At 34.7% G+C, this 27,332-nt stretch overlaps 1 protein-coding gene across 1 annotated transcript in view; it reads left to right on the forward strand.

Moving 5' to 3' along the window:
* Window positions 1-5,133: 5,133 nt before the first annotated feature.
* The window catches only part of LOC129216167 (homeobox protein 2-like), a gene marked incomplete at its 5' end in the record, with an annotated part of 56,950 nt that continues 34,751 nt past the window's right edge, over window positions 5,134-27,332 (forward strand). The window contains 3 exon segments of the mRNA XM_054850338.1: window positions 5,134-5,237; window positions 16,221-16,268; window positions 18,349-18,381. Of these exon segments, the coding sequence (XP_054706313.1) occupies window positions 5,134-5,237; window positions 16,221-16,268; window positions 18,349-18,381 (185 nt within the window).

The raw sequence follows: 27,332 nt of genomic DNA on the forward strand, positions 1-27,332 counted from the left end.
CTCAACTTTTCTGCAGTTGAAAATAATCTCTCTGAATTCACACAGGTTTTTGGTATTGTTAACAATGCGCGATACACCTCCTCTAATTGTCTAGAAGTCCTTCATCTCCAAATAATTTGCTCTCTTGCGTGTTATTTTTGGATAATTCCTTTTGTGTGTATGTAATCTTGTATTGTGTGTATTTTAATTATTTCTTTGAATTATAGCGTGTAGCAATTTCTTTCCAAGAGACGATACCTTTCCAATATTAACATAATTTTCTCTTGAGCTGGGGAGGCTTGTGTTTGCTTTTTATTAGCCCTTTGGTTTGAAATTGACGATAAATTTAACTAAATTTTATCTTGTTAATTTCTCTTATTCGTTTCGCTTTTTTTTTTTTTTTCAAAATTCTTCACAATGATAATTATGTAAATATCTGAAAATATGTTTCAATTGATTATGCTTTACCTCTATGCAAATTTTCAAGGCACTATATAACTTCTAAATATTATCTTGCTAAGTAGAAAGCCAGATAGCGAGACAGGACAACAAATCAATACTGGTGACAACAAATTACCAATTTGTATGCTAACAAGAAAAGAAATCATAAAGTATTACTACAACTGATGTTTGCAATAAATTGCTCATAGTACAAATGCATTCAAAATTACACTCGAGTTTAGCGTTCGCAAAAAGGAAAGTGAGTGATTAGGGGAATGGAGAAAATAAAAACATGGTGCACAAAAGCGCACGAAAATGCAATCTCTCCATCTAGCAATGACAATATTATTATGCAATTTTCACTTCGTTTGTTTAATGATATTTTTTAAAGTAGTGTTTTTGAAGCCAAATTTTTACATCAATAGATTGACTTCGGTTCTGTATTATGAAAAAATAAATGTACATTTAAAATAAAAGTATACAATTAGTAAGATAAATTTAAACTTCTGCAATTGAATCTATTTATTATTTTCAGCTAATACCGAAAATACTGCTGTTTTACCTAAGCAAATACCAGTATTACGAAATCGTCAAATTGCTCGAAATACCGGTATACCGGTATACCGGTATTGCAATCACTACGTCCAATCGACAATTACTGTATTTTCTTCATTAACTAGCTTAAGTTTATGTAGAATTTTTTATTTCACTTTACTGTCGCTACTAGTTTTAAACTGATTGTTTCAATTTATCATTAGATGATTTTCATTAAAACTTTCAGCGACGTTGATTTTCGCTGATGGAAGCAGAACAGTCTGTTGTTCTTAAGGTGTTTTAATTAGTTTTCGTAATTTTTACTTTCTTCTATACCTGATATGCATAGAAGGATATTTGGTTCGTTAAAATCAGTGGCGTATATATGTTAAAATTTTGGAGGGGCCGATATGACCAGAGACTTAGCCCCCCTCCTTTTCCCCCTTTTTTACAATCTAAAATTATTGGAAGGCTATTGTGCCAGCTCTGCAATTTTTTGGAGGCGAATCAATTCTTCCGAGGTGATAAAGAAAAGAGGAAAGGGGAGGTTTTAACTCCCTCCGGAACGTTTTTCAAAATTGAAGTTACCTTCCGAAATTTAAAATTGAAGTAAATTTTCTGCCATCTCAGGAAAGGAAGGGTTCGAGGACAGGCGACCCACCCCTCAGAGGTTTTCGATTTCTCAGTTTAAAAACGTAAGTTACAGTTCAAATTTTCTTAACTGGAAACATAAAGGCGCTTTCAGACCATCTTTGGTAGTAAAGTTAGAGCAATGGTGGTGGTTTGGAAACCCTCCTCCGGAATTGCTTTGGAATTGATGTCCTAAAAATGTATTTTATGCTCTTTTAATGGCGTTAAGAAACGGAATCAGGAGCTGTCTCCTAGAAATTTGATTATATTGAAGTTTTAAGAAACGCAAATGTTATGACTCGTTGAAAGAGTAGGGTGCTCTCTCTCTCGGAATTTTTTTTCGAAATTAAAGGCCTAAAAAATAATTTTTAGTCTATGTTTGATAATGTTAGGGGAATGAAAAAGATTTAAGAGCTCTCCTGAAAATAAATTTTATTGGCGTTGAGGCTAATAAATGCAATTTTAAATTATCTTAAATGATGTTAGGGAGAAGGGGGAGAAATTCGGGATATATATATATCTCCTTTCTAAAAACATATTTGGAAATTATCTTTGAATGCGTTGGAAACAGGTGACGGTAGGGGAGTAATCTCTACCAGAAATTGCTTGAATTTTAAATTCCTTAAATGCCATTTTAGACTACTGACTAAATTATTGAAGAAAATGCGGTTAGATGAGCTCTCGCTCTAAATTTTTTGGAAATTGATGTTGTAAAATTGCACTTTCTTAGGTGACATTGGGGGAGGACAGTGGAGATCAGGTGCTCTCACATGGAAATTTTCTCGTAACTAAAAACCTAAAAGTGAATTTTAGGATCTCTTTGGTCGCGTGAAGGGGTCAATATGATCCATTTTTGCTTCCTTGCTTGGAGCCGCATTTAAATTTGTTGCCCTCTAAAATTTCCACCGAGGTACTGACCTGGAATTTCTGCCACAAAACCGGCACAGCGGCAGAGCATCTTTTTTTTTTTTCATTTCGCCACTGATGAAGGAATAAAAAGTTACGGATCACCTCTAGCTCGGCTGTTCTCTGTTGCAAGTTTCTGTTCTTTTTTCTTTTTCTTTCTTTCTTTCTTTTTTTTTTTTTTTTTGAGCTAAATGTTCGGAATTTATCTAAACAAACGCCAACAGAATTATATTTATTTCTTAAAAAATCTTGATTTTATGTAGAACCCGGGCCCCCTTAGTCCACCCCTTATATACGTCCTCGGTTAAAATTCTCGAGTTCTAATTTTTGATATGTGCCGAATAGCTGAATCCATTTTTGAGGATTTTCGAAAAATAACAGCCAGAGTACTTGTGTGTGATCCATCTTTTTTGGCTATGCGACTTCAATTTTGGAAAACTTCCAGGAGAGCGCCCCATCTGTAACGCCTGAATAAGACCCTCTTTATCATCAAGAGTCATTTAAAACTGCATTTTTAGAACTGAAATTCTGAAAAATGTATAGGAGAGAGCTTCTGGTCCCCCCCCCCCTCTCTCTTAACACAATCAAAGATAATCCTGGAATTGCGTTTTTGGAGTATCTATTTCGAAAAACTGCCGGGCGAATGGCACCGGAATTCACCTTCTACTAATATTATCAAGATCTACCAAAACTGCGTTTTTTAAGCTATAAGTTCACAAATTTAAGTGGAGTACCCCTCTGCCTTCCTCCACTCTCGTCAACATTATTAAAGACCGTCTGAAATTTGATTTTCAGGTTTTCAATTTTGAGAAAATTCCGGGAGAGTTTCCAAAAACTCTTTTTCATAACGTCACAACGGTCGGATACAATTGCAATTTTAGAGGATCAACTTCAGAAAATTGCCTGTCTCCTAACCATAGAGAGCCCAAAATAGCCTTTTAAAGACTTAAATTGCGAAAAATTTCCGGGGACGAGTCCTCGAATCTCTTTTTCCCCTAACATTACCTCAGATAGTCTAAAACTGCGTTCTTAGAACTAAAATTTTGAAAACTTATCGGAGGAGAGCCCCGAACCCGTCCCTAACACAACGGTAGACTATCTACAATTGCGTTTTCGAAGTTTCAATATTGAAAAATTACCGGGAAGGGAACACCGAATCTTTTACCCCTCTAACATCACCAGACATCTTCTAAAACTGTGGTTTTAAAACTACAATTTCGAAATTTTTCCGGGGAAGAAACCCCCGGACCCCCTAGCTAAGTGACTATAATATTCCCGTTTCAAGGTTCATATTGTATACATCTAGTAATGACTCCATTCAAAAATCAGAAAAGATGAATCCACTCTCCCTGTAATTATTCATACATTTGCAAAATAAATAAATAAGGTGTAGTGAACTCAGGTGTCTCCAAAACTTGTTTACTCAAAGTCCACGCTGTAAATTTTGGGAAGGTGAAGCGGAACACCCCAACAATATTTCAGTTCAAATGGTATTTGTTAGCGCTACCCCCCCCCCCCCCCTCCCAAAAACCCGTGAATTTGACTGGAAATTACACTCTAAAAATATATGTTTAATCCGATTCGAGAGCGAGATAATTTTTGGGGGGGGGAGAGAATTTACGCCATTGAGCTTGGGGGGGATGGGCACCCCTGCGACCTTTTAGAGGTATACGAAAGCTGCAAACTGTTGCTATTTACCCACGTGCCGAAAAGAAGCTTCACACGTATCGAACATAGTGTCCGATAGTGTAGGTTCTGTGGATTGTTTCTCTTTGTGCCAAAACAACACCCCCTTAATACTAAATGCTTGTCGCTTTCTCGCTTTTAACATAGTGCAAAAATGATCTCAAATGGAGGAGAGGGTAAGTACATTTTGGTACAACTGCTACTGCCATCTATCGAAGGTATTAGATTTTAATAACTAAGTAACACATTTAGTTAATTTCTAAATTTAAATTTTGAAACTAACCAATTAACACTTTCATTTGGAATTCTTTGGATCCATCGCCAATGCAACGTTTTTTTTTGTTTGATTGCCGCCAGGTAGCGTTGCCAGTTGCACCAGAAGTCAGCGCGGGCGTCGAGACTTTTGGTAGAAGTACACTTTTTGAGGCAAATGTTATAGGCATTTTGTATTAAGGGGGCGTTGACCCAAAATAAACTTAATGAGCTAACAATAATGAACTAAGCAATTTTATTAAATTACAATTTTCGAAGGATGGAACAGTTTCACGTGCGTTAATGCTCTCATTTTTTAATTTTTTTAACACTCCTTGGTTGCTAAACGTTAAGTTTATCAGAAACCAGTTCATCCCCCCCCCCTTCATTTCTTTTAAATATTTCCACACGCGTTCTAGATGGATGGTTTTTTGGAGGAGGTATATACATCAGGGGGTAATTGACTCTGTATTACTTAAATTTCATGTATTTTGGCACATTCTGACTTCGCTACTTAAAATGCGTTTCACCGAATCACAAAAAAAAAAATGTTTTTAACCGTAATCTACTCTGTCTTTCAGAAATAAAGGGGGGGGGGGATTTTCATTCTTTTTGCCCACAAATAACGAGCCTTGCGTTTCATTGTTTTAAATTTTGAATAATGGAACTCAGTGAATTTTCTAATTTTTATTTTTCTCTCCAAAGCAAGAAGCCCGGGAAGATGGGGCGACAAAAATGGAGATTGTAACAGTGGAGATGTTGATAGCTTGCAAGATGGGTACTCCGATTATTACCAGTGCGTGCTTGAGGTAAGTCAATCATTACTAGCGCTATGTTTAAAAAAAAGAAAAACCACTCGATGTAAAATGCATTTATGTTGTTCGTTGCAAATCAATCTATTGTCTGACACATGGGCAACTTAGAAGCTGATAGTTTTAATTTAATAGTATTTTCTCCTCCATAATATTACTCAGAACAATGAGGCTAGTCCTATTAGTCAGTCCAACCCTTGTTGTCAGGGTAAAATTTATACATTTTTGTTCAGTAGACACGACGACATATCTGCAGGGGCCTCCTTGAACAATGTACAGCGGACCCTCATTTCACGCGACTTGGTTTTATGCGGTTTAAATTTGATACCTTTATTTTATTTTACGCGGATGCAGCATTGCAAACAGATAAAATGTTCTCTTTCAAAACCTAAACTCATGTGAGTGCAGATAACATGCATTTAACTTCATTTTGGCGTGCTAACAAGCGAGCTTGGGCCACTGGAGACATTTTTTGCAATCGGTTCCAGAGCTCTTTCTAGAAACCAAGTTGTTGAACTCTCGCAATTCAGACTTCGTTGGAAGAACAGCTTTTAGAAGTGACAACAGAGAATGAAACCAACGAGGATACCGACACCGATGACACACAACCAAGAGCTTTCACGCTGAAAATTTTGAGCCATTCCTTGACAATGACCAATGATCTTTCTGATTTGTTTGTGAAGGAAAATCCCGTCATGGAAATGGCGCGAGTGATCATGGATGCATTAATGCCGCACAAAGAACTAAACAGAGAAAATTAATTAATGGCAGCCAAAAGGCTATCAAAACCAGCTTTTTTTTAATAAAAAGTAAGTTAATTTTTTTTTTTTTTTTGTTCTTTATGCATATGCATCGAAATAAGTACATATTAAACTTATAATACATTTATCTTTCACTAGAATGACGTACGTTCTTTAATACGTAGGTGGTTCAAAAAGTTTTTAGACTCGCATAGAAAAATACGAGTAAAAAATTTACTTTCAACGCCCATCAGTAGGTTTAACCTTCAATACTTTATGGTAGATGGCAGCACCATCTGTCATCGATCGAAAAATTTCTATGTGGGGTCTTTCCTCCTATGAACACTCTGCTCCCGCATTCCGACAATGGAGTTGAACAGAGAAGTTTGGCGCGCCATGATGTTTTACGATTTTTCGATAGGTTTGACTGTTGCAGAGTGTTTCCAAAGGCTTTCTTCCACCTTTCGGATATTTCTCCTTCACCTGGCACGGTATTTAACTGATTTAACAGGTTTAGGCATGGGAAAACATCCTTAGAATAGGACCCCAGAAGTGGAGGTCTAAGCACTCTGACAACGGATGAAAATGTTATATAAAAAAAAAAAGCGATCCCTAGTGAGAGAAGACCTCATCAGGATATATTTGGCACCTTAAAGATCAGTTCCGGGAGCTTCAATGCTGCATTGCACGATCAACTTTTGCTGTGAAAGCGCTGCTCAAGATGGATCCCTCACGCACTGCGTGACGCCCAAAAAAAAAAATAAAATGTTCGAGTGAAATCGTGCCACATGATGAAAAAAAAATCATTGATGGCAAAGACAAAGGTGTCTGGAATATAGTTACATGCAACGGAATGTGGATTTACCAGTTTGAGCCGGAAAAAAAAAAGCGCCAGTCCTTGAACTGGTGCTCTCTAGGTGATCCGCCACCAACCAAGGCCAAGCCACAAGAACTTTCGGAAAGCGAATGGTGGCAAAAAAAATTTCATACTCAAGGCATAATGCTACCATAGTGCTGGAAGACAGAAGAACGGTTACAGCAGACTGGTATATGACCAAGTATTTGCCAGAAGTTCTGGAAGAGTGGCGTCAAAAAAGGCCCAAACGCGGAACACATGGAATGATCCTGCACCATGACAATGCTTCAGCGCACCCTACAGAGAGAACTAAAAATTATCTTGTAGCAGAAGGTACCAAAACCCTTCCACACGATCCCTACTCGCCAGATTTTTCACCCTGTGACATTTTCTGTTCCCCAAAATCAAAAATAAAATGCGAGAAAGCAGGTTTGGCGGTGAAGTAACCAGTTAGGTAAAGATGAGTGGGCATCAGCATTTAAAGACTGGTTTGCCTGAATTGACAAGTTCATTGCAGTCAAAGGGTTGTATATCGAAAAGTTACATGCAATTTTGTTAATAAATTTATTTTTTATAGTGAAGTCTAAAACCTTTTTGAACTACCTTCGTATATGTAACCTAACCCCTATTTTAACACTACTATTAAGTCGAGATTTACGCGGTATTGATTTACGCAGCACTTTCGTGGATCGTAGCCCCCACGCAAATGATTAGGTTCTACTGTAATAATAATTTTAAAAAAGTGATGTAAAATTGCAACCACACTTTCTTTTCGTTTCATCAGGGAGAAATGGCGGATTAGTCCGTGGAGTTTGTGACAAAAATACCCAAAATATTTCACTTCCGGATACCAGTCTGAAATTTTGCACAGTGCTTATGTACATATCTAAGAACAAAAATCCGTCGGGAGGCATTTGATCAGAGGTCATGAACCCCCCCTGTGATGACGTCATCAAAATGGCCGCCTTATTAAGAAACGTAAGTTCGTTTAACTGCTTAGAACTCTATTATGGATCTTAATATTGCGATATTAAAGTATATCACTAAAAATCACTTTAAAAGAGCTATTTAATAGTGATTGACTTTTTTTTTCCTGTCACAAATAGTTTAAGAGTTATTACAATTAATGTCATCAAAATGGCCGAATAGAGAGATTGATTTTTCCTCCTAAGACAAGTAGTTTTATAGTTATTAAAATTTCCGTCATCAAAATATCCGTCGTGAAAAGGTGAAAAGTTTCGTTTAACTGCTCAAAACGCCATTAGAAATCATTCTTCCGTAAAAAAAACAGCTACACTAAATAAAAACTCTAAAATAAACAATAAAAATATGCATTTGTTCTCCCCCCTCCCCCTTAGTAAATAGTTTTAAAAATTTCACTGCAATAACGTAACTATATGAGGCGGGAGAGGAGGGGCATTCTCATTGAACTGTTCCAACTGTTCCGCTGCATCTAACCCGCACTAAAACTTTTAATTAAAAATTCCTTACCGGATTAAATATACATATGGGCAATTCCACAGAAATGGGGAACTAATGACCAATTTTTCAAAATCATATTTTTCTCACAAATTAGGTATCATTTTGAAGCTTATGAGTTGCAGTATAAGAAAATAACACAAATTATTACAAGATTTCAATCATTTGAGAGTTACAAGCCTTTAAACAAAGGTATAATCGACACGCTACCACAACTCATTTTTTGATATCTTATTGAACTTAGTATTTTAAGCTATAATTGCAATATTTTTCAAATTGTAACTACTTCAGATTCTTGCCACAACACTGTAGAACAAATGTAGCATAAAAAATGAGACCTGAATGTTTCTTTTTTTTCTGTAGACGCCCATTTATAATAAGCACTTTGATGAAATTACGTCCGACACCAAATTAACTAAATGTTTGTGCTGTGTAAAATTGGATAGAAAATTTTACAGAACATTTTACCTGCAAATCAGAACATCAGTTACTATTGAAAATGTGCAATCCAATCGAAATTCAAAATAATAGTTTTTTGTTTTTTCATGGTGTCGGACGTAAGATAAAAATTACGTCCGACACCGCATTACGTCCAACACCAAAATTTTAAAATTTAATACCTAGTTCTAGCTATGGGATTTCTCTGAATTCAAACAGAGGAGGTGAGGGACTGCAGTAATTTCATTTATTTGCACTGTAGTCATTAAAAATGTCTTTATTAATAGTTGTACTTCCTTTAAAAGATTTCTTTTTAATAATAAACCAGGAAATAGATTAACCATTACTCATCCAATTTTTTACAAAATATATTTTTTTCTAGAAAAAGTTAACTTAAAAAAGAATTATGAATATACATTTTTTTTTCAAACATCTCAACTCCACAAAGTTTAGTGTTGAACATGAGTGAAATCAGTGTTCACATTCTTCGGCAGTATATAATATATACCGCACAATGTATGCTTTTGTATTTACCATGAGAATGTAAGGCTGATCTTACAAGCGCTGAAAACATGCGGCTCAGACCTTAATGTAGAATTCTCAAGTTTTATTGAGCAAATAACTTGCAATCCTGGAATAAAAACGTGCATGTACTCTGAATGTGAGGTTTGCATTAATAAAATTCACTTGTTCAAATCAAAAGCAGACATCCAATCTACCCCAATACAATATTTTCTGTGGCAAAAAGGTGATGATATAATGTCAAAAGTAGAATTACTTAGTTCATGCAGAGAGGCTTTTAGGGAACTTGTAAAACAGAAACGAAATTTTCTCCTTCACACGTTTGTTAAACGAGAGCAAGCTCAGACTTTTGAGCAATCAAAATCTCAAGTCAATGGTGAAAATGTTGTAAGGCAGCTAGATTTTTCTGAAAACCCTGCAATATTACATCAAAATGAAATTCAATCGGCACATTGGGCACATGCCCAAGCCACAGTCTTCACAGCTCGCGCATGGATTTCCAAAGAAATCACTCAAAGTTTTGCCATAATTTCCGATACTTTAGATCACACTAAAATCACTATACATAAATTTGTAAGTTACCTTTTAGATTACCTTAAAGCCAACTACCCAAGTATTCAAAACTTTCAAATTTTCTCAGATGGGCCCAGTTCGCAATTTAAACAAAGATATTTATTTGACCAGAAGTGCAATATGAAACTAATCTGGAATTTTTTTTGGACGTCCCATGGGAAAGGGGTTGTCGATGGCATAGGTGGTACAATAAAAAGAACTGTTTGAAGGAATGTAAGAGCTGGAAAGGTGTTCATCAGTACACCGCTAGAGTATGCATCTGTGGCTTCGTCATTAATTAAAGACGTGCATGTACACTACATATCATCGGAAGAAATCATGCAGGATTCCGCAACTTTGCTCCAATATTGGGACAAAATCCTTCCAGTTCCAAGTATTCAATCCGTGCAACTGTGTCAAAGCGATTTTGTCCAATAAAATTTGTATTTCAGACACCTCTTCTTCAAAAACGTTTAAGACTGTTATGCTGTTTACAGAAGAAGTGTTTGACAGTGATGTCTCCGACGAATTTGAAGATATGGATTTTATTTCAAATCTTAAAGTAAATGACTGGGTTATCGTTTGGTATGAGTCTGTACGTTACCCAGGATGCATCACTCAATTAAATTTTGAAGAGATTGAAGTCTAGTGATGCATAGGGCAGAAGGTCACTTTAAATGGCCAAAGGAAAGAGGATAAAATCTTTTACTTGAAAGAAAATATCTTTAAAAAAATTTCTCCACCTATCCCAATAGGAAGTAGAGGACAATTCACATTTAATGAAAATATTTAAAGTAATATTGTAATATATCTCATTCATTATCCTTTACCATATTATTTAAAATTCAAAACAAAAATAAAATTTATTTAACTTGGTATTTAAAACTTTTATTTACGTCCGACACCATGTAGTTTTGTACATATTACGTCCGACACCAGTACCAAATTCCATATTTCACGTCTTAATACTTCCAAAATTAAAATTTTTTCAATGTGTTATTTATCTTTCATTATTGTTCTTTGGCATAAAAGTAGTTACAATATTATGGATTAAACCATTGACCTGAATCTTAGATTTCAGTTTTGCAAGTGTCATTTTTCAGATTCAGCTCATACGTCCGACACCAAAATTTGATAATTTTTTTTGTCTAAATAAAATTTTTTGTCAGAAATTCTTTTTATGGTTAATAATTCTACACATATGGGTAAGTATTTAAAAAAATATTTTGATCAGTTACAAAATTGCATACCAGCAAAATTAATTGTTTTTTTAAGCAAATTTCGTGCAATTCTTACGTCCGACACCGTGGAATTACCCATATGTATTGTCACATAATAATTCACTTCTCCTGCAAGTGCGAACATCTGCCGTCTAGCGGCAAGAATCAGAACGACTACTCGATTTTTCCCCGCCATCAAGCTGTAACTTTGGATTGCAGTTCGCCTAGCTCGTTTCTTTCCAGTTCTGCTGTTCTCAGCAATAATTAATTCCATAGTGATATGTTTATTACTCAGATATAATTTTCAATAACTGAATATTTGACTGGTTAATACTGTAGCAAATAATATCAAATAAAGATCAGTCATATAATTCTATTACCGTTTGAAATCGATAACTTCAATTGTTGGTTCCATCTAGCATTAAAATTATCATATGGCTTGTATTCATTCCTTTACGTCCTTTTCAATAAACAAAATGCATTTAAAACTCGCAAGATTTTTTAGAATAAATGTTTCTCCTTCATTTGGTCCATGTGACCTCAAAATACTAACATAGCTCGCAATCATTTCTTTCATGTGGTTTTGGAAAAGTAAAATATTTAATGAATTGAGTGTTTATAATCTGGGTCCCATCTACGGCCTGCTAAAATCTATTCAGTGGGCTATGCTGAATGAGTATGGCGAAGATATAATGTTGGTCACGTCAGGTGGTCTCCACATAGAAATGGCTGTTTCATCTTCAATGGGTACATGGCTTGAAGGAAGTGGATGAACTTAGTAGAAACTCATGTAACAACATCGGGAAGAGCAGAAGGAACACTGAAAGTTTCGCATGTGAAGAAAAGTCGATACGCTCACGATTTTACAGTAACTACTCTTCAAGTTCTGTTAGAGAAAGCGTATCAAAATCGAAAAGATATAGGCGAAACATTTACAAACTGTGTTAAGCGAAGATGAGAAGAATTGCCTCAGTTTAAGTACTGGAAGATCACCATGGAGCTATAATTTATACTTTACTTCTGGTGCGTGCTATTCGTCAAGGAAATTTCTCAGATTTTACTGTCACTCTTGAGAACATATGTAGATGGATGTATGCTCTTGATCATACAAATTATGCCCGATGGCCTTCAATATTTCTGTTCAAATTGAAGCAGTTACCAGAGATGCATCCAGCACAACTTTTCAGGAGTTTCATAAGGGAAATATATCTGGCTCCAAAACTGAGGGGAAATTTTCCAGGATGGCACATGACCATTTGCATGAGCAAAACAACAAATTGATTTAAAAATCATCAACTAATCTATCACGTTTAAGTCATGAGGCGTCATTAATACAGTGGATGGTTGCTGGACCGGAAGTTGTGCGCATGATTGGGGAGTTTGAAGAAAATCAGAGCCTGAAGTCTGACGTCAATACTGAAAAGCTAGATACTAGATACATGAAGATACTAGAAGCTTTTGTATTCGGTTTGAAACTCATGTTTCCAGCCTAGTTGAAACATTTGAAGAACACGGGAATCTTTTCGAAGATGACGATTTAACTACAGTAAACAGCAACAAAATTGTTCTCTCGGAAAAAAGTGCCATTTCTGTGATGTCAGCGCAAGCCAATTCAATTCATTTGTAGAAGATCGCTTAGTGTTAAGAAAATTATCCATACATGATGTTATTAAAAGAAACAATCTCCTCTTGATGGGCAGAGAAATATATCTGTTCAGTCCAAAGACAAGCAAAATATTGTTGATTTGAGGAGGGGCAGCACTCTTTTTACTAAGCTATATGTTGCCTGCCAAGCAATTCAAATAGATGTAAAAGAATTTTTTCCCAAGAAAGCAGCTCGTGTACACCTTCTATATCCAACCTTGGCAAATTTAGGAAACCAAGAAAAAAGTCCGACGTAGTTTCTTGTATCGTCCAATCAACTGGACTGGTTTTGACAGCTATTCCGGAACCAAATTGTTCATTGATGGGGCTGCACTGACTCACATGCTTGTTCCTCAGTCTACCCGAACTGACCAATAATACTGCGATCAGATTGTGAAGTCGTACATATTAATGAGACTAAAAAGCGTTCATAGAGTAGATTTAGTTTTTGACCGGAATTCAAAAGGAAGTTTGGAAAGCGAGACGATACAATTGAGAGGATCTGGACCAAGAATAAGTATTAAATCCAATGTTTTGATACAAAAGTCATTTGGTAAATTTCTTGCGAAAGATGAAAATAAAGAGGAGCTTTTCGAATTTTTGGCAAAAAATCTCGTGAAGATGGATCTACCAGATGGGAAGCAGGTTGTATGCTCCTACAAAGACACTGTAATTACTTCAGTCAAGAAAAAATTTTGAAACCATGTCTCTCGTATCCCACGAAGAAGCCGATACGAGGCTATTCCTTTATGTGCAGTATGCAATAGAATACTCGGGTCATGCAAAGATCACCGTGAAAATTGTTGACAGTGATAATGTAGTGATTGCTATGTTCCGTGTTCCGAAACTGCAAGAGCTATGGGTGGAGTATGGAAGTGGAAAATATCTGCGATATCTTCCCATCTACGTTTTGCACTGTAAAGTTCCACAAGGTGTTCCAGATCTTCTGCCTTTTTCCCATGCCTTTACATGAGCACACGGTGTCTAGTTTTGCCAGCATTGGTAAAACTAGGTACTGTATGGAAAATGTGGATGGCAATTAGAGATGTTGACAAAGTTTTTTGTACTATACTAAAGTACCCGAGAGCATCAATGAAGACGATGACCATTTCCTACTTATTCAGCGCTTCGTAGTCCTGACATATTATTTATCAAGCTCAGTGGAAAACGTAAATGAGGCTAGGATTATTTTTTTCACCCAGCAAAACAGACCAGTTGATTGTATTCCGCAATCTAGCAACGTTCTTCTGCATCACCTTAAGAGTGCAGTGTTTACTACGGACAGAATGTCTTCAGCAAAATTTTCAGCTCTTGGATCCATACCAGTGGGGATGGGTAAAAATCGGTAAAGAGTTTGAACCTCTTTGGTATGCACACCCCGAAATAACAATGGAGAATTTACAGGACCTTATATCATGCAAGTGTAAAGCGATGTCTACACGCTGTCGATGCGTCAGATCAGGTCTGAATTGTACACTTCTTTGTAGTTGTGAGCGCCAGTGCAATACGTAAAACGTTCTTTAAAAAAACTTAGTACTGTTTTTGTTACAACAGGTACTTTTTCTTTGTATTAAAACATGAAATTTTCGTCTATTTCTCTTATATGTTTAAAATGTAAGCATTTTAACAAAATTGTTTTATTATACGATAGCATTAATAATTAAGTTCTCGATCCATTTGGGGTGGTGACTTTGAATATTTCTGCATTTTAAACTTTCTTTCATTCAATATAAAAGTAAAATACTGACAAAAAGTGTTAAAACATGAAGTACAAATTTAAATTTAATGAAACTGGAAAGGTTCTTTTATAATGCAGGAATAACAGTAAAATTTTACTCCAATATCGCAGAATACACGAAAGTCATTGTTTTCCTATCAATTTTCACGTTGATATTGTAATCATTATTAAACTATTTGTCTTCTTTACTAATAATAAAGCTCTAAGTTTGTCGGGATATCCTTCCGGATGTCTCTCTGTGACGAGTACAGCACCTAAACCGTTCGGCCTATTTTCACGAAACTTGGCACACAATTAATTTGTAGCATGGGAGTGTGCACCTCGAAGCGAGAAAATTCGATTTTGTCCTTTTTCTATTTCAATTTTAAGAATATTTTACCGAGCAAATTATCATAATGTGAACGAGTAAATTACAAAATTATCATACCGTGGAACCGTAACATAAAAAAATTGTCCAGAAGGCCAGAGCCCACCCAGGGCTGTCGTGCACCTGAGGAAGGAAGGAATGAACCGTAAAATGACCGTGCGAATTAACATAGCAAATTGGGGAAAAATTCATCATCCATTGTTTGTAAATATACAGGCGAATCAAATGACCTTTTAATTTTTCTACTACGAGCAAAGCCGTGCAGGTACCGCTAGTAGAAAATAAAACTAAGCACTGTTGAAGAGCGTTTTTAAACGACTTTTGGATAATGTATTTGAATTTTACAAAATTATGACCTATTATGTAGTTCTAAGCAGTTAAACCAACGTACTAACCGATACATGGCGGTATTTTGATGACGTCACCACAGGGGGGTCTTTACCTCCAATCAATTGCCTCCCGGCGTTTTTTTTGCTCTCTTATATGAACATAAGTACTGTACAAAATTTCATACTGGTATCCGGAAATGAAATGTTTTTGCACAAACTCCACCGACTAGATGATCAAGTAGCGGAAACGGGATTTTTATTATTTGTAATAGGTTGTTGTTATTTTGTAACACATAGGGTCAGCGAGAACGCGCCTGTTTCTACTCGGTGCATTCTAGCTGATTCTACCTGTTACAAATGATACACATGATGTTTCCGCTTCAAGGTCATTCGCCATCTCTCCGTGGTCAAACTTTACCCTGGTTTGTAAACTATTTACAATCTTGGATAGTAAAGAATGTCTGTTTTGATGCAAAAACTCACATTGCTTTTCACTTTATTTATCGCTTTTTGTTTTTTAAACAAATTACTATTGTATTTTAAAGTAGTTTTCCACATTGTCTAACTTTGGGGGTCTCATGGACCTATAGGTACTGTCCACCTCTAGCAAGTTGAGTTCCGCTGCCCGACCGATTTCATTTGTTGAAATAGGGGTGAGGAAAAATGGCAAAGAACTTGCGGATTTAGTTTTGCAGTGTTACTGTCCATTTGGTGAACAATATAATTCAGGTAAGAAGTAGTAAGTGGTACAGGATTTTCTTGCCAATAAAAGTGTTGCAATGGTAGCCCAACTCTGGGCCTAACAATTCCTCTTCTTACTGATTGCCCTCCCTTGAAAAAAATTGGACTTGCTCAAGGCCATAGCTCAATTTCTCATAGGTGGACAGTATATCAGGCCCTGCCTGATATGTGAACTAGAAATGCAGGGATTTTGAGATGAGGGAAAATTGTGCCGTTCAATGAGCATATCCCTCCTCCCGAATAACATTTGGGGAAATTGCCCTCTTCTAATAAAAGGTGTACCAGTGGTCTCCTACTTAATAATACTCATTTGCTTACTGGAATGAACTTATCTTTTTTTTCCTCCATTTTCAGTGCTTCAAAGACGTGTACCATGTTCGTTACATCCGAGGAGACTTATGCGTAAGTCATTTCACTAATTTTAAAGCTACTCATTGATCTTCATTTCTATCTTTGTAACTTGAAAGAAAAAATCATCTTCTGTAATTAGCCCATTGAAATGAGTATTAGGAAAATTCATAAATATGAGGAAGTTGGAAAATATTCAAGTCCTATTTGTTCTGCTATTTATTTACGAATCGCAAATAAAAATGTCTTTAACAACAGATTAAAATAGTTTACCTGAAATCAGTTCACTAATACTAAAAATGAAGCTTTGAACGGCATCGTCTGGAATTCAATAAATTAATTTTGAGGGTGGGAGAGAATTATAATTTCTGATTTTCACCAGAACCATTTTTCAGCTTACTGTTATTCATTCGGCATTAATAATACAGGATGTCCGATAGGTCAAAGGCTTTTTGGACGCTCTGTTGAACTACTGTCCGGACATGGGCCTTCAACTTGGATAGACCATTACCCAAAAATTTTAGTTGAATGTGCTTAGTGGATGTTATTTTAAATATTTTCAATGCTTCTTATAACTCAGGGAAACTGGCTAACATAACGCCGTTCTTCAAGAAAGGGTCTGAAGGAAATGCTAGGAATTATAGACCTGTAAGTCTGACTTCAGTGGTTTGTAAGATTTTCGAAAACTTTAATCAAAATTAATATTATGAATTTCCTAGAGACTAATAGTCTTATGACTAGCTTGCAGTATGGGTTCAGGAAAGGTAAATCGTGTGTTACTAATTTATTGCATTTCTACGACAAGGTTACCTTGGTTTCAGATAACAAAAAAAGTGTGGATGTGTTTTATATTGATTTTCAAAAAGCTTTTGATAAGGTACCGCATGTTGCTCTTTTCAGCAAATTAGCTGATGAATGAATAGGAGGAAAAACTTTACTTTGAGTTAGAAATTGGCTGACTGGAAGGAAACAAAGAGTAGTTGTGAGGGGAAATCATTCTAAATGGAGTGATGTTTTAAGCCGGATTCCTCAGGGTTCAGTTTTAGAGCCTCTCTTGCTCATTTTTATGAATGAAATCAATGAGAATATTTCTGGAAGCATGAATTGTTTTGCTGATGATGTAAAAGTTATGGGGACTGTAGAAAATGGGGAACAGGTAAAACAGCTTCAAGGGGGTTTAGATTGCATTACTAAGTGGGCGGATAGGTGGGGTATGGCAGTTTCTGTTGGGAAATGTCAAGTGCTACACTTAGGTCATGGAAATAAACGTACGAGTTATCGTTTACAGGGTTCAATCATTAGACAGGCAGAAAATGTTATTGATCTGGGTATCTTAATAAATCAGGACTTCAAGTTTAGTCAACAGTGCAGCATTGCAAGTAACAAAGTCAACAGAATGCTTGGGTTTATCAATAGATCTATTTCAAACGAAATCTAAGAAGGTTCTTCTGCCTTTATATAGGAGTTTAGTAAGACCCCATTTGGAGTATGCTGTGCAGTTTTGGTCGCCTTATCTGAGGAAAGATATTTGTGTATTGGAAAGGAAGTTCAAAGAAGGGTAACTAGACTAGTAAGGGGGCTTTCAGATTTAGATTATGATAGCAGACTTAATAGGCTTAACATGTATATTGTATAGCTTGGAGCAAAGAAGGATCAGAGGGGACATGATTCAGTTGTTTAAATTTATTAAAATGAATGATGTTAATGGATTAAATTTTTGCGCCGAAAGCAGGACGAGGGGTCATTGTTTTAAGCTATTCAAATCTCAGGCTAACCCGGAACTAAGGAAAAACTACTACTTTAGTAGGGTTGTGGGCACTTGGAACAGTTTACCAGAAGAGGTGATAATGAGCAAGGAGGTGGATAGCTTTAAGATGGCCATTGATCTTCATTGATGACTAATAAGTTGACTAGGACCAGCTTAGCTGGACCAAGAGCCTGTTGCTGGTCGTCACATTTGTACTTGTATTTATATCAATTTAAATTCATTACTTGATAAAATCTAATGGAAAAAATATTGTCTTAAAAAACAATAAAATAAATCAATGTCCTCTTGTGCTTTTCCAAGAGCTAAAACAAATGTTATTTTATTTGTGTCATTAATTTAAACTTTAAATTATTTTCTATTTTGCAGACCTCATCATGTGAGATGCAGGTCTACAGAAGCGTAAGTATTGGTTTAATTAATAATTCTTTCATTTTTATTTGCAAAAAAAAAAAAAAAAAAAAACAGGGAAACAGAGTGAGATAGAAAAACTCAATTTGCTATTGAAAACAGCGTCATCTTTTCGTAAATGTGAGAATTGCTGAAAGTTTTCTCAAGAACCCGATACTTTTAAGCTACGATAATGAATTCAAGAAACACCCACCGCTTCAGCTGTAAGAAAATGGCCGTACGTTGGTAATTTTCAGAAAAAGCATGAATTTTTCTGCTGATTTTTTAAAAAAATAAAATTTCTCCTAATCTGTTAAATATTTAAGATTACGTTAGATCTATCCTAATGAAAAATGCTATTATAGTGGTTCAGATCAAGCGAACAAATATTTTAAGTTTTCTAAATTACATTGTTAGTGCCACATCCATGAACAAACTGGGTCCACAGATGTAATGTCCACGGATGTGATAAAAACAACAACTTTCTGCATTTAAGAACATGTGCTTTTGATGTTTTTACTTGAAAGTTGAAAAACAAAATTTTACATTTAATATTATCAATTCATTGAATTATTGTATTATCTTACTTGGTTATTTTAAATCTGAATGAGTCACAGATGTGATGAGTTCATCTTTACTTTTTATAAATCAAGGACAAAAACTTTAAATTAAGACACAGAAATCTCAAAGCAAGCTTCTGTTCCTGTCCCACTAAACAAAATGGCTTCTTGAGAGTTGATCCTTCAACCAATACAGTTTGGTGCTGCAACCAAGAAGAATTTGAAATACACCGCCAGCTCAGTCATTTCCAGCCGAGGACTGCAGTTTCGTGCTTATTAGCACTCATCAGCCCGGCTTGGCGCTTTCTTTTCTGTCCACAGATGTGACTATTTCTCTAATTACAAGCATTAAACTTGGAATTGAATAAATATGGAAAATAAGTTTAACTTTAAATTTTGGAGAAGTGTGTGCTAAATGTGTACTTGATCGAAATTATAGCTTAAATAGCTAATTTCTTGTTAGGTGTATGAAATATAAAATATAGAAAAAAAGATAAGTGGTAGTCCACGGATGTGATAAATCATTCTGTTGCCAAAATTTAAACAATAAATAAAATATTGTTTTTCTCATTTAGCAACTTCAATATATTCCATCAGTTGTATTAAAGTGCTTTATTCACTTGAATTGTTTTCTAAACTTTTATTCTTTATAGCAAAAAGCAGAAATACAAATTCTTGATTTTTCTTAGACAGACCCATGTACTTTTAGAACGTATATACTTATATAACGTATAACTCATGTTTAGGTCCCTGATTGATGGGAAAGACCGATTTCTTGTCAGTGCTGATGACCTCGGCATACGTCAGTTGAAACTAGAGATGAAAACAGTTCGAAAAACACCGGAAAATTTCGGGAAAAAACGGAAAAAACCCGTTTTTACCGAAAAAGTTTATTTTCGATTCAGAAAAATTGAAAAATTGAATTTTTTCAACTTTTCAGGAAGTTTTAACTGAAATTTTCAGCAAAAAGTGATAAAATTTGTAGGTCTCATACATAAATTCTGATGATATTTCCTTCTTCCCCCCCCACCCCCTCCTTGTATGTTAAAATATTGTCTAACTTTGATAATGCAAGTTGTTGTATGATGATAAAATTTGCATATATGGATCAAAAAACATTTAATACTTTTTGCACAAAAAATGAAACATTTTCCAGAAAATTCTCTCAATAATATCAATTATATATTTATTTATTTATTAGAGTGTCCTAAAAAATGAAAGTCGGTTTTTCAAATCACATACCCCCTTATATTTTTCCTTTTGGATCAAAACAACTGTTAAAAAAAGTTTCATATAACTCAAACAACGGCTACCCATGCCGACTTGCGCCTGAAAGTGTAAACCAGATCTGTGTACTAGGCCGAATAAGATTTTTTTTTTTTTGGAAGTTCGAAATTTTATGTTGATAAAAAACGTTGCCTCTATATCCCCTCATGTACTATAAAAATATTTTTCCAAATTAAAAAAATATTAAAGTGTCCATCAAGAGGCCTAAAATTTATAATTTTCTTCAAAAAATTGATTTTTTTTTTTTCAATTTACCTTTTAAAAAATTACATATACATTTAAAAAATAAAATATTAAGTTCTCAAATTATTAACGAACACATTTTCAAATCAACATTTGCAAATGAATAATAAAAAAATAATATATTTAAAATGAAAAATTTAACTTAAAATTGAAAAGAACCATATTTTGAGTACTTCATGTGGGAGACTTAAATATTGCAAGAGAGCAAAAATTTATATTTAACTCTATTATCGATTCTATTGTTTATATTTTTTATCTTGATAACTTCTGAAAATTTACCTTACATTTTTAAAAATATATAAAGAAACTGAATCGATTTTTTGAAGAAAATTACAAATCATAGGCCTGTCGATACCTAAATATTTTTTGATTTTGATAAATATTTCTGTGGTACATCTGCGGCTAGAGGCAACGTTTTATAAAATGAAGTTTCAAACTTCTAAAAAAAAAATATTTTTTCGATTCGGTCTAGAACGCAGTGTTGGTTCACACTTTCAGGCGCATGTCGGCACGGGTTGCCATTGTTCAAATTGCATGAAACTGTTTTTACTTTTTTTTTTTTGACCTGATAGGAAAAATATCAGAGGATGTGCGACTTGAAAAATCGACTTTCGTTGTTTTTTTTTTTATGGGGGGGGGGGAGGGGGATACCCTGATACCATTTTATTATTAGCTATTACATTCCATTGAACAAGCCCCAACTAACTTTTACATAACACAGAGCAAAACTTATACTTAAATAAAAAAAATTGAAAAAATTAATTATCATAAAATTTAATTATCATAAATTCACATAGCAGTAAATTAAACAGCACTTTAAAAAACATTCTGCATACTCTGCCGTGCTAAGAACAGAAGTGGAATCTGCAGTAGAGTTCAAACTGAGACAGGGCGTTTTAAAGTTTGACTCTTCCATATATTTGATTCAGATGTCTGTCTTTTTTTTTTTTTTTCAGAATTTTTCTAAAAAATAGTTCCATATAAAATGACCCTAAAACATTTCATTTATTAAGCAAAATGCGTAACAGTGAACAACTTGGTTACAATAACTTAATTCTGTTCAAAAGTGTAGGTATGACTACTTTTACTACTCTGCTTACAACGGCCGTTTAGGTTACTAGAAATAGGTAAACTAGACTTAGAAACTCTAGAGTGAGTTTTGTTTCAGCTTTAGAAACGATTACGCAGTTTTAGTTTTGGGTTTCTGTTGGAAAGATAAAGAAAAACCAATTTAGTTTTGATTTGGACTTTGACTGGATTAGAAAAAATCAAAACTCAAAAGCTTTCATTTTCACACAGTAAAGTTACATTGCAAGGGAGGGAAATCATACTTATTTTTCTTTCAAACAATATCAATCATGTTTGAATGTCAATGATTGCTTTTTTTATTTCAAGTTTCAAAGGCAATCTAAAATAGAAAACCTAATTATTATGAGTAGACACCACCTTACCCAATATTATTGGTTGAATCACGATTTATTTCTCGTGCTTGAATAAGAAAGCTCTTGGTTAAAAACAAAAAGGCAATTTTTTTCTGATGAACCTTTATGTGTATTTTTGTCAAGCAGAAAAAGAAGATTCCTGGATTGCATATGCTTTTTAATGCTTAACCCTTTGTATGTTCCAAGAAAAATTAAGAAACCCTATTTTTATTTATAAAAAAATCAAATTTTCCATATTTTTCCAGAAAACCCCCCGGAAAATTTTTTTTTTTTTTTCACCACTTCAAAATTTCCGGAAATTTTACATTTCTAGTTGAGACAGACGAGGTTTTCATAATTTACTGTTACTATTTATTATTCAACAAGAAGTAAATCAGCTTTACATACTTGTACAACAGAGAGATTGCGGAAAAGCTTGCTTGCCATCAGACAAACGCAGAAGTAATTTTTCATCATAAAGCAGTGGCGCCGACTTGCAAAAATTATTAGGGGGGGGGGCTAAAAGTCTTCGGGGGACAAAGGGGGTATGAAATCCTATAACGGAGCCCTCCCCCCCTCCCCAAAAAACATGATTTCTGTCCTTGAAAAAGACAGTTTACATATACTCTGGTGCATAATTTTTTAAACCAGCAGCATGTAACATGGTATTTTCAAGGTAACTAATCTCAAAATTGACCTTTTGAAAATTGAAATTTTAAGCTCTCTTTTTTGCAGCAAGATCTTCAATTTAGCTCAGTAAATTTAGGCCAAAAATAGGGTCGCTGCGCCACAAATTTATAATTAGCTGAATTTTTCAGGATTAGTTCCTGAACATGTGTAGAACAAATCCTGAAAAGACCCCTAAGTTTCCATGTGAGTTTCTATCCAAAATGGCGGATCAAAGATGGCCGCTTAGTACTTTTTGTTTTCCTTAAAACTCGGTCAAAAATGAAAATTTTTCAGTTCTGAAAAAAAAAAAAAAAACTGTAGACTCCAGGAGTAATATTGTTTCGATAAATAACTTGCAGTTTATGACGAGATATCTCGTCCATATAACATGTAATTCTGGGACTGCCCAACTGCAAGGGGATTAAAATAACCAATAAAAAAATTTTAACATTTGTTTTGACACCAAAAACTGAAATTTCTGTGTTCTATGTAACATGCAGCAGAACGCATAAGCTGCTAAAATAAATATTTTTTTTAGATTTTTTGGAGTATTTCTTTAAAAATATTTTCCCTCATATATTAGTCAATAGTTGAATTGTTTCAGTTTTAAAAAAATGCTATGTATGTTTGAATTGTGCTTGTATTTTACCGACATTTCCCCATAAAAAATTATAAACATATATGATCTGCAATTTGTGTTTTTTGTCGGAAATGCAAAATTTTCGGTGTGAAAATTCAATGCTGATCTGTTTAGCTGTTTGAAACTACCATAAATTGTTAAAGTGGCTCCAAATTCCTTTTGTAATATAAAAGGAATTTAAAAAAAAAAAAAACACTCTCAAAGGAATTAAAAAAAAAAAAAACACTCTCTCTCTCTCTCTCTATCTCTCTCTCTCTCTCTCTCTCTCACACACACACACACACATTGTAACCATAGAAATTCGTTAAAAATCGTTCAAAACTTTTTTTTTTAATAAAAAGATTATTGTTATTTCAAAATGGTATTTTTTGCACATTTTATGTTGCAAATACTAGTTACTCAAGAAGGATTTTTTTTTAAATTATGTTTCCATGTAATTATGTGACAATGGAAAAAATGTCGGTGAAAGATCACTGCCTTCAACTTTAGGAAGTTCTTTTGCAGAAGTTAAACTTCAAAAGAAAAAGAGGTTATTATTAAGAAATGAGCGTTCTAATCAGTCCTCCACAGTTTTTGACCGGGATGCTGCTGTTCCCAAATCAAACGATAATTTACGAAATATCTCAAATATGAATTAGCCCCTCAACTACTCTCGCTTTTTGGTTATGTTTCTCTGCGAAAGGATAAACACACAAGCGTGGCAGCTGTCATTGAATTAGTAGAGCCTTTTGTTAAGCCACCCACCACCAATCTCTTTATCCATTAAAGATGAAAGATTTTTTATGCACGCATTGGCATGGGACGAGTCAGACATATAATAAAAACACATATTCCTCAAATACTTCAGGTGTCTTAAGAAAAACTTCTTTTTATGTGAAGCAGTGGTTTTTTAATGGATACGCTGATGCATTACCAACTAACATTGGGAAGAAACAAAGAAGGGTGATGTTCAAAATGGCTGAGCCTACTCCCCTTTGAAGAAAATGTAATGGGAACGATTTTATAGACTAACTTTTTGCGGAATTCTGAGAATAAATCAAGATTAATTCAAATTATGATGGAATACTACCGATTAGGAGGAGTGACTGTTGTACAAGTGGATAGGGAAGCCAATGTATTAATTTGCTCAATTGCGATGTAAACATGCCAGAACAGCTCCAGACCAGTCGCAGTAATAGGTACTGATACAGATCTGCTCTCGGTTCTAAGTGAAAGAGGTATGTCTGGAACATCACTCTATTTTTTACCCCCAAACCAATTTAATACAAAGAAAAATATTACAATATATTGAAAGTACAAGAAGTCTTGGGTACCTTGAAGGATCTACTTCTTTTGCTCCACGCAGCCACTGGATGTGACTCCGACTCCACGTCAGTTATATTCAGAAAGGGTAAATCTTGAGCTTTCTAGTTGCTAAAGGAAAATCTCAAACTGCCTTTTCTGATCTCACAACTCAGTAGTTTCCAGCTTGATCCATCCAGAAAAGGTCACCCAGATTGCAGAAGTGTTGCTGAAACATCTTTTTAGTGGGAGTAACACTTAGTTCTCTAGACATCTTACGATACAACCGCTATAATAAGTAACCAAAACTCCTTCTCTAAAATTTAAAGCTTGGCAACTCTTCCACCCACAAGTGTAGTTGCTTCACAGCATCCATTTTGTGTTTATTCAATTGTACAACAGTGGCTTAAGAAAAACGTGAATCCAATTAAATGGGGATGTGTTATGTTCACAACGCTTTTGTCACTTCCCGAAGCTTCCGAAGGAATTCCACATTTAATGTTTTGTGACTACAAATTAACAGTAATTATGTGAGACTGTGATTTAGATGCCAAGTAAAACGCAGACCTTTAATGTTTTAAGTTTTCATGCATTGTTTAGGTGAAATATGTAAAAATTCAACTTCTGTGCACATTTTCGAAGATGAGGGTAATGATATTGAATGTTGAGTCTTTTTTTCTCTAAATTTTATCTAATCTAACATTACTATCTTCTCTTTATATATTTTACACGCTTTTCAAAAAGATATTGTATGTCACTTTTTAAAGTACTAAATAAATGATATTCTGCAATTTTTTGAAAATTTATTATAAGGTCACTTTTTTTCTCTTATCATATTCTCCTTCCAAAGCTTGAAATAGCAAGACTTCTTTCAGAAATGGAATAAAAGCTACTTGATTATTCAATAAATGGATGAAATCAATCGTTTTTCAATTCATATTTTAAAAAAGAATACCATAAAAAAATTCTTTATTTTAGTAACTTTTTCGTTCTGCTGCATATTACGTAGAAAATAGAAATTTTAGCTTTTGATGTCAAAACAATTGTTTGAACTTTTTTATTGGTTATTTTAGAGTATATATCGAAACAGTATTACTTTTAGAGCATACAGGTTTTTTAGAACTGAAAAATCTTTATTTTTGACCGAGTTATAAGGAAAACAAAAAGTACTAGGCGTAAAAAAGGGCGGATCAAAAGTACTATCTTTGATCCGCCATTTTGGGTTGAAGCTCACATGGAATCGTAGGAGAATTTTTAGAATTTACTTTACATGCTATGAGAAACTAATTCTGAAAATATTTCTTAATTATAAATTTGTGGTGCAAAAAATCCTAAATTTACTGGGCTAATTAGCAACATGAGCTCAGACGTTAAGTAACATCGCACAGAAAAAGGGGCACTGGGTTCTCCCTCAGAAAATTATTAAAAGTGTAGGGTCTGGTGGGGGAAAGTGGTCAATGGGGTAAAGTGGTCATACGTCAAATAAATGGCTATAGCTTGGAATTAAATGTTCGAATGAATGTGAAAATTTTATTTTACGATAGGGTAGTTAGAAACTATATTTTGAATACAAAATTTCACAACTGGCAAAATTTTATTTGGTAAAATAAAATAATTTGTGTGAATATGAAAAGTTTCAAAATCTAAACACCTCTTTTAACTTTCTTGGAAAATTTTGTTTGTTAGAATTATGAACAGATTGACTGCATAGGAAGCTTCCTACATGTCTCAAGAACTCTTACTCATTAGTAGTTAGCTGAATCTATTTTGGTTGATTTTTTAGAACAATTTAAGTAAGATGGGGTAAAGTGGTCATAATATTAGGCTTAACGAACATTGTTCTTCTAACGTCACTTAATCTTTAAGTATGAGGCAGACATAAATGAAATACCAATTTCACTTAATATGTATTGGTTTTACAGTAAAAAGGATTAAATATACCAGTGTATGCGTATGCATACGCATATACTCGTGTAGGCACGTATATATACGTATTCACATAAATGCACCAATAAACGCGTAGTATATGGATATCTGCAAGTATTTTTTGTCTATAAAGATATACGTTCGACTATACACGTATCTACCCTCTTATACTCGTATATATACGAACACTTATATACTCAGGTAGACACGTATATACGGGTACGTACTCAAAACTCGAGTAGACACTTACACACAAGCATATGATATACATGTATACAGGGTGAGTTTAAACTCTTGGGAAAATTCTTAAAAGATGTAAGAAGGGAGTAGAACAAGCAAGAATCATAAGAAACATATGGTCACAAACACAACGCTGACGCGCTACATGCACGCAAAGTCAGAACTTGAGGGATGCAAAACAGGTCACAAATTTATTACACAAATACAATTTTACGCAACATTTTAGGTCTTCGAAAGTGTTAAAGAGATTGATGAAATTTGGGGCCGGCTGCTGTAATACATGCGTCGCAATCACAAAGAACTCTCTGTTGCAACAATGAGACTTTTGAAAAACTTTCATCAGCCGCTGTGCCGTTGTTGCGATGCGTGTATTAGAACTACTACAGGCCGTAACTTTAACATCTGCTCTAAATATTTCTTAAAAACTAAAATGTTGGTTAAAATCATCTTTTTTTTCCAATGGGTGTGTATAAGAGTCCCACCTGAAGAGGCGTCTGAGCCATAACCAGACCTAGTGCCCTCCCCTACAATGCATCAGTCTTTCATGTGTCACCATTAAGGCGCTGATGCATGTCACTATAGTTTTTTTAACATCCAGTTTCCACCTGGGGGAGGCACCTGGGCTCTCTTTGATGCAAAATTGCACTAGGACTTTAATTTTGCCTAGGGATTTCTAAGCCAAACGAATACCCTAGG

This window comes from Uloborus diversus, chromosome 2 (genome assembly GCF_026930045.1).
Source record: "Uloborus diversus isolate 005 chromosome 2, Udiv.v.3.1, whole genome shotgun sequence".
In the NCBI taxonomy this organism is placed as follows: domain Eukaryota; kingdom Metazoa; phylum Arthropoda; class Arachnida; order Araneae; family Uloboridae; genus Uloborus; species Uloborus diversus.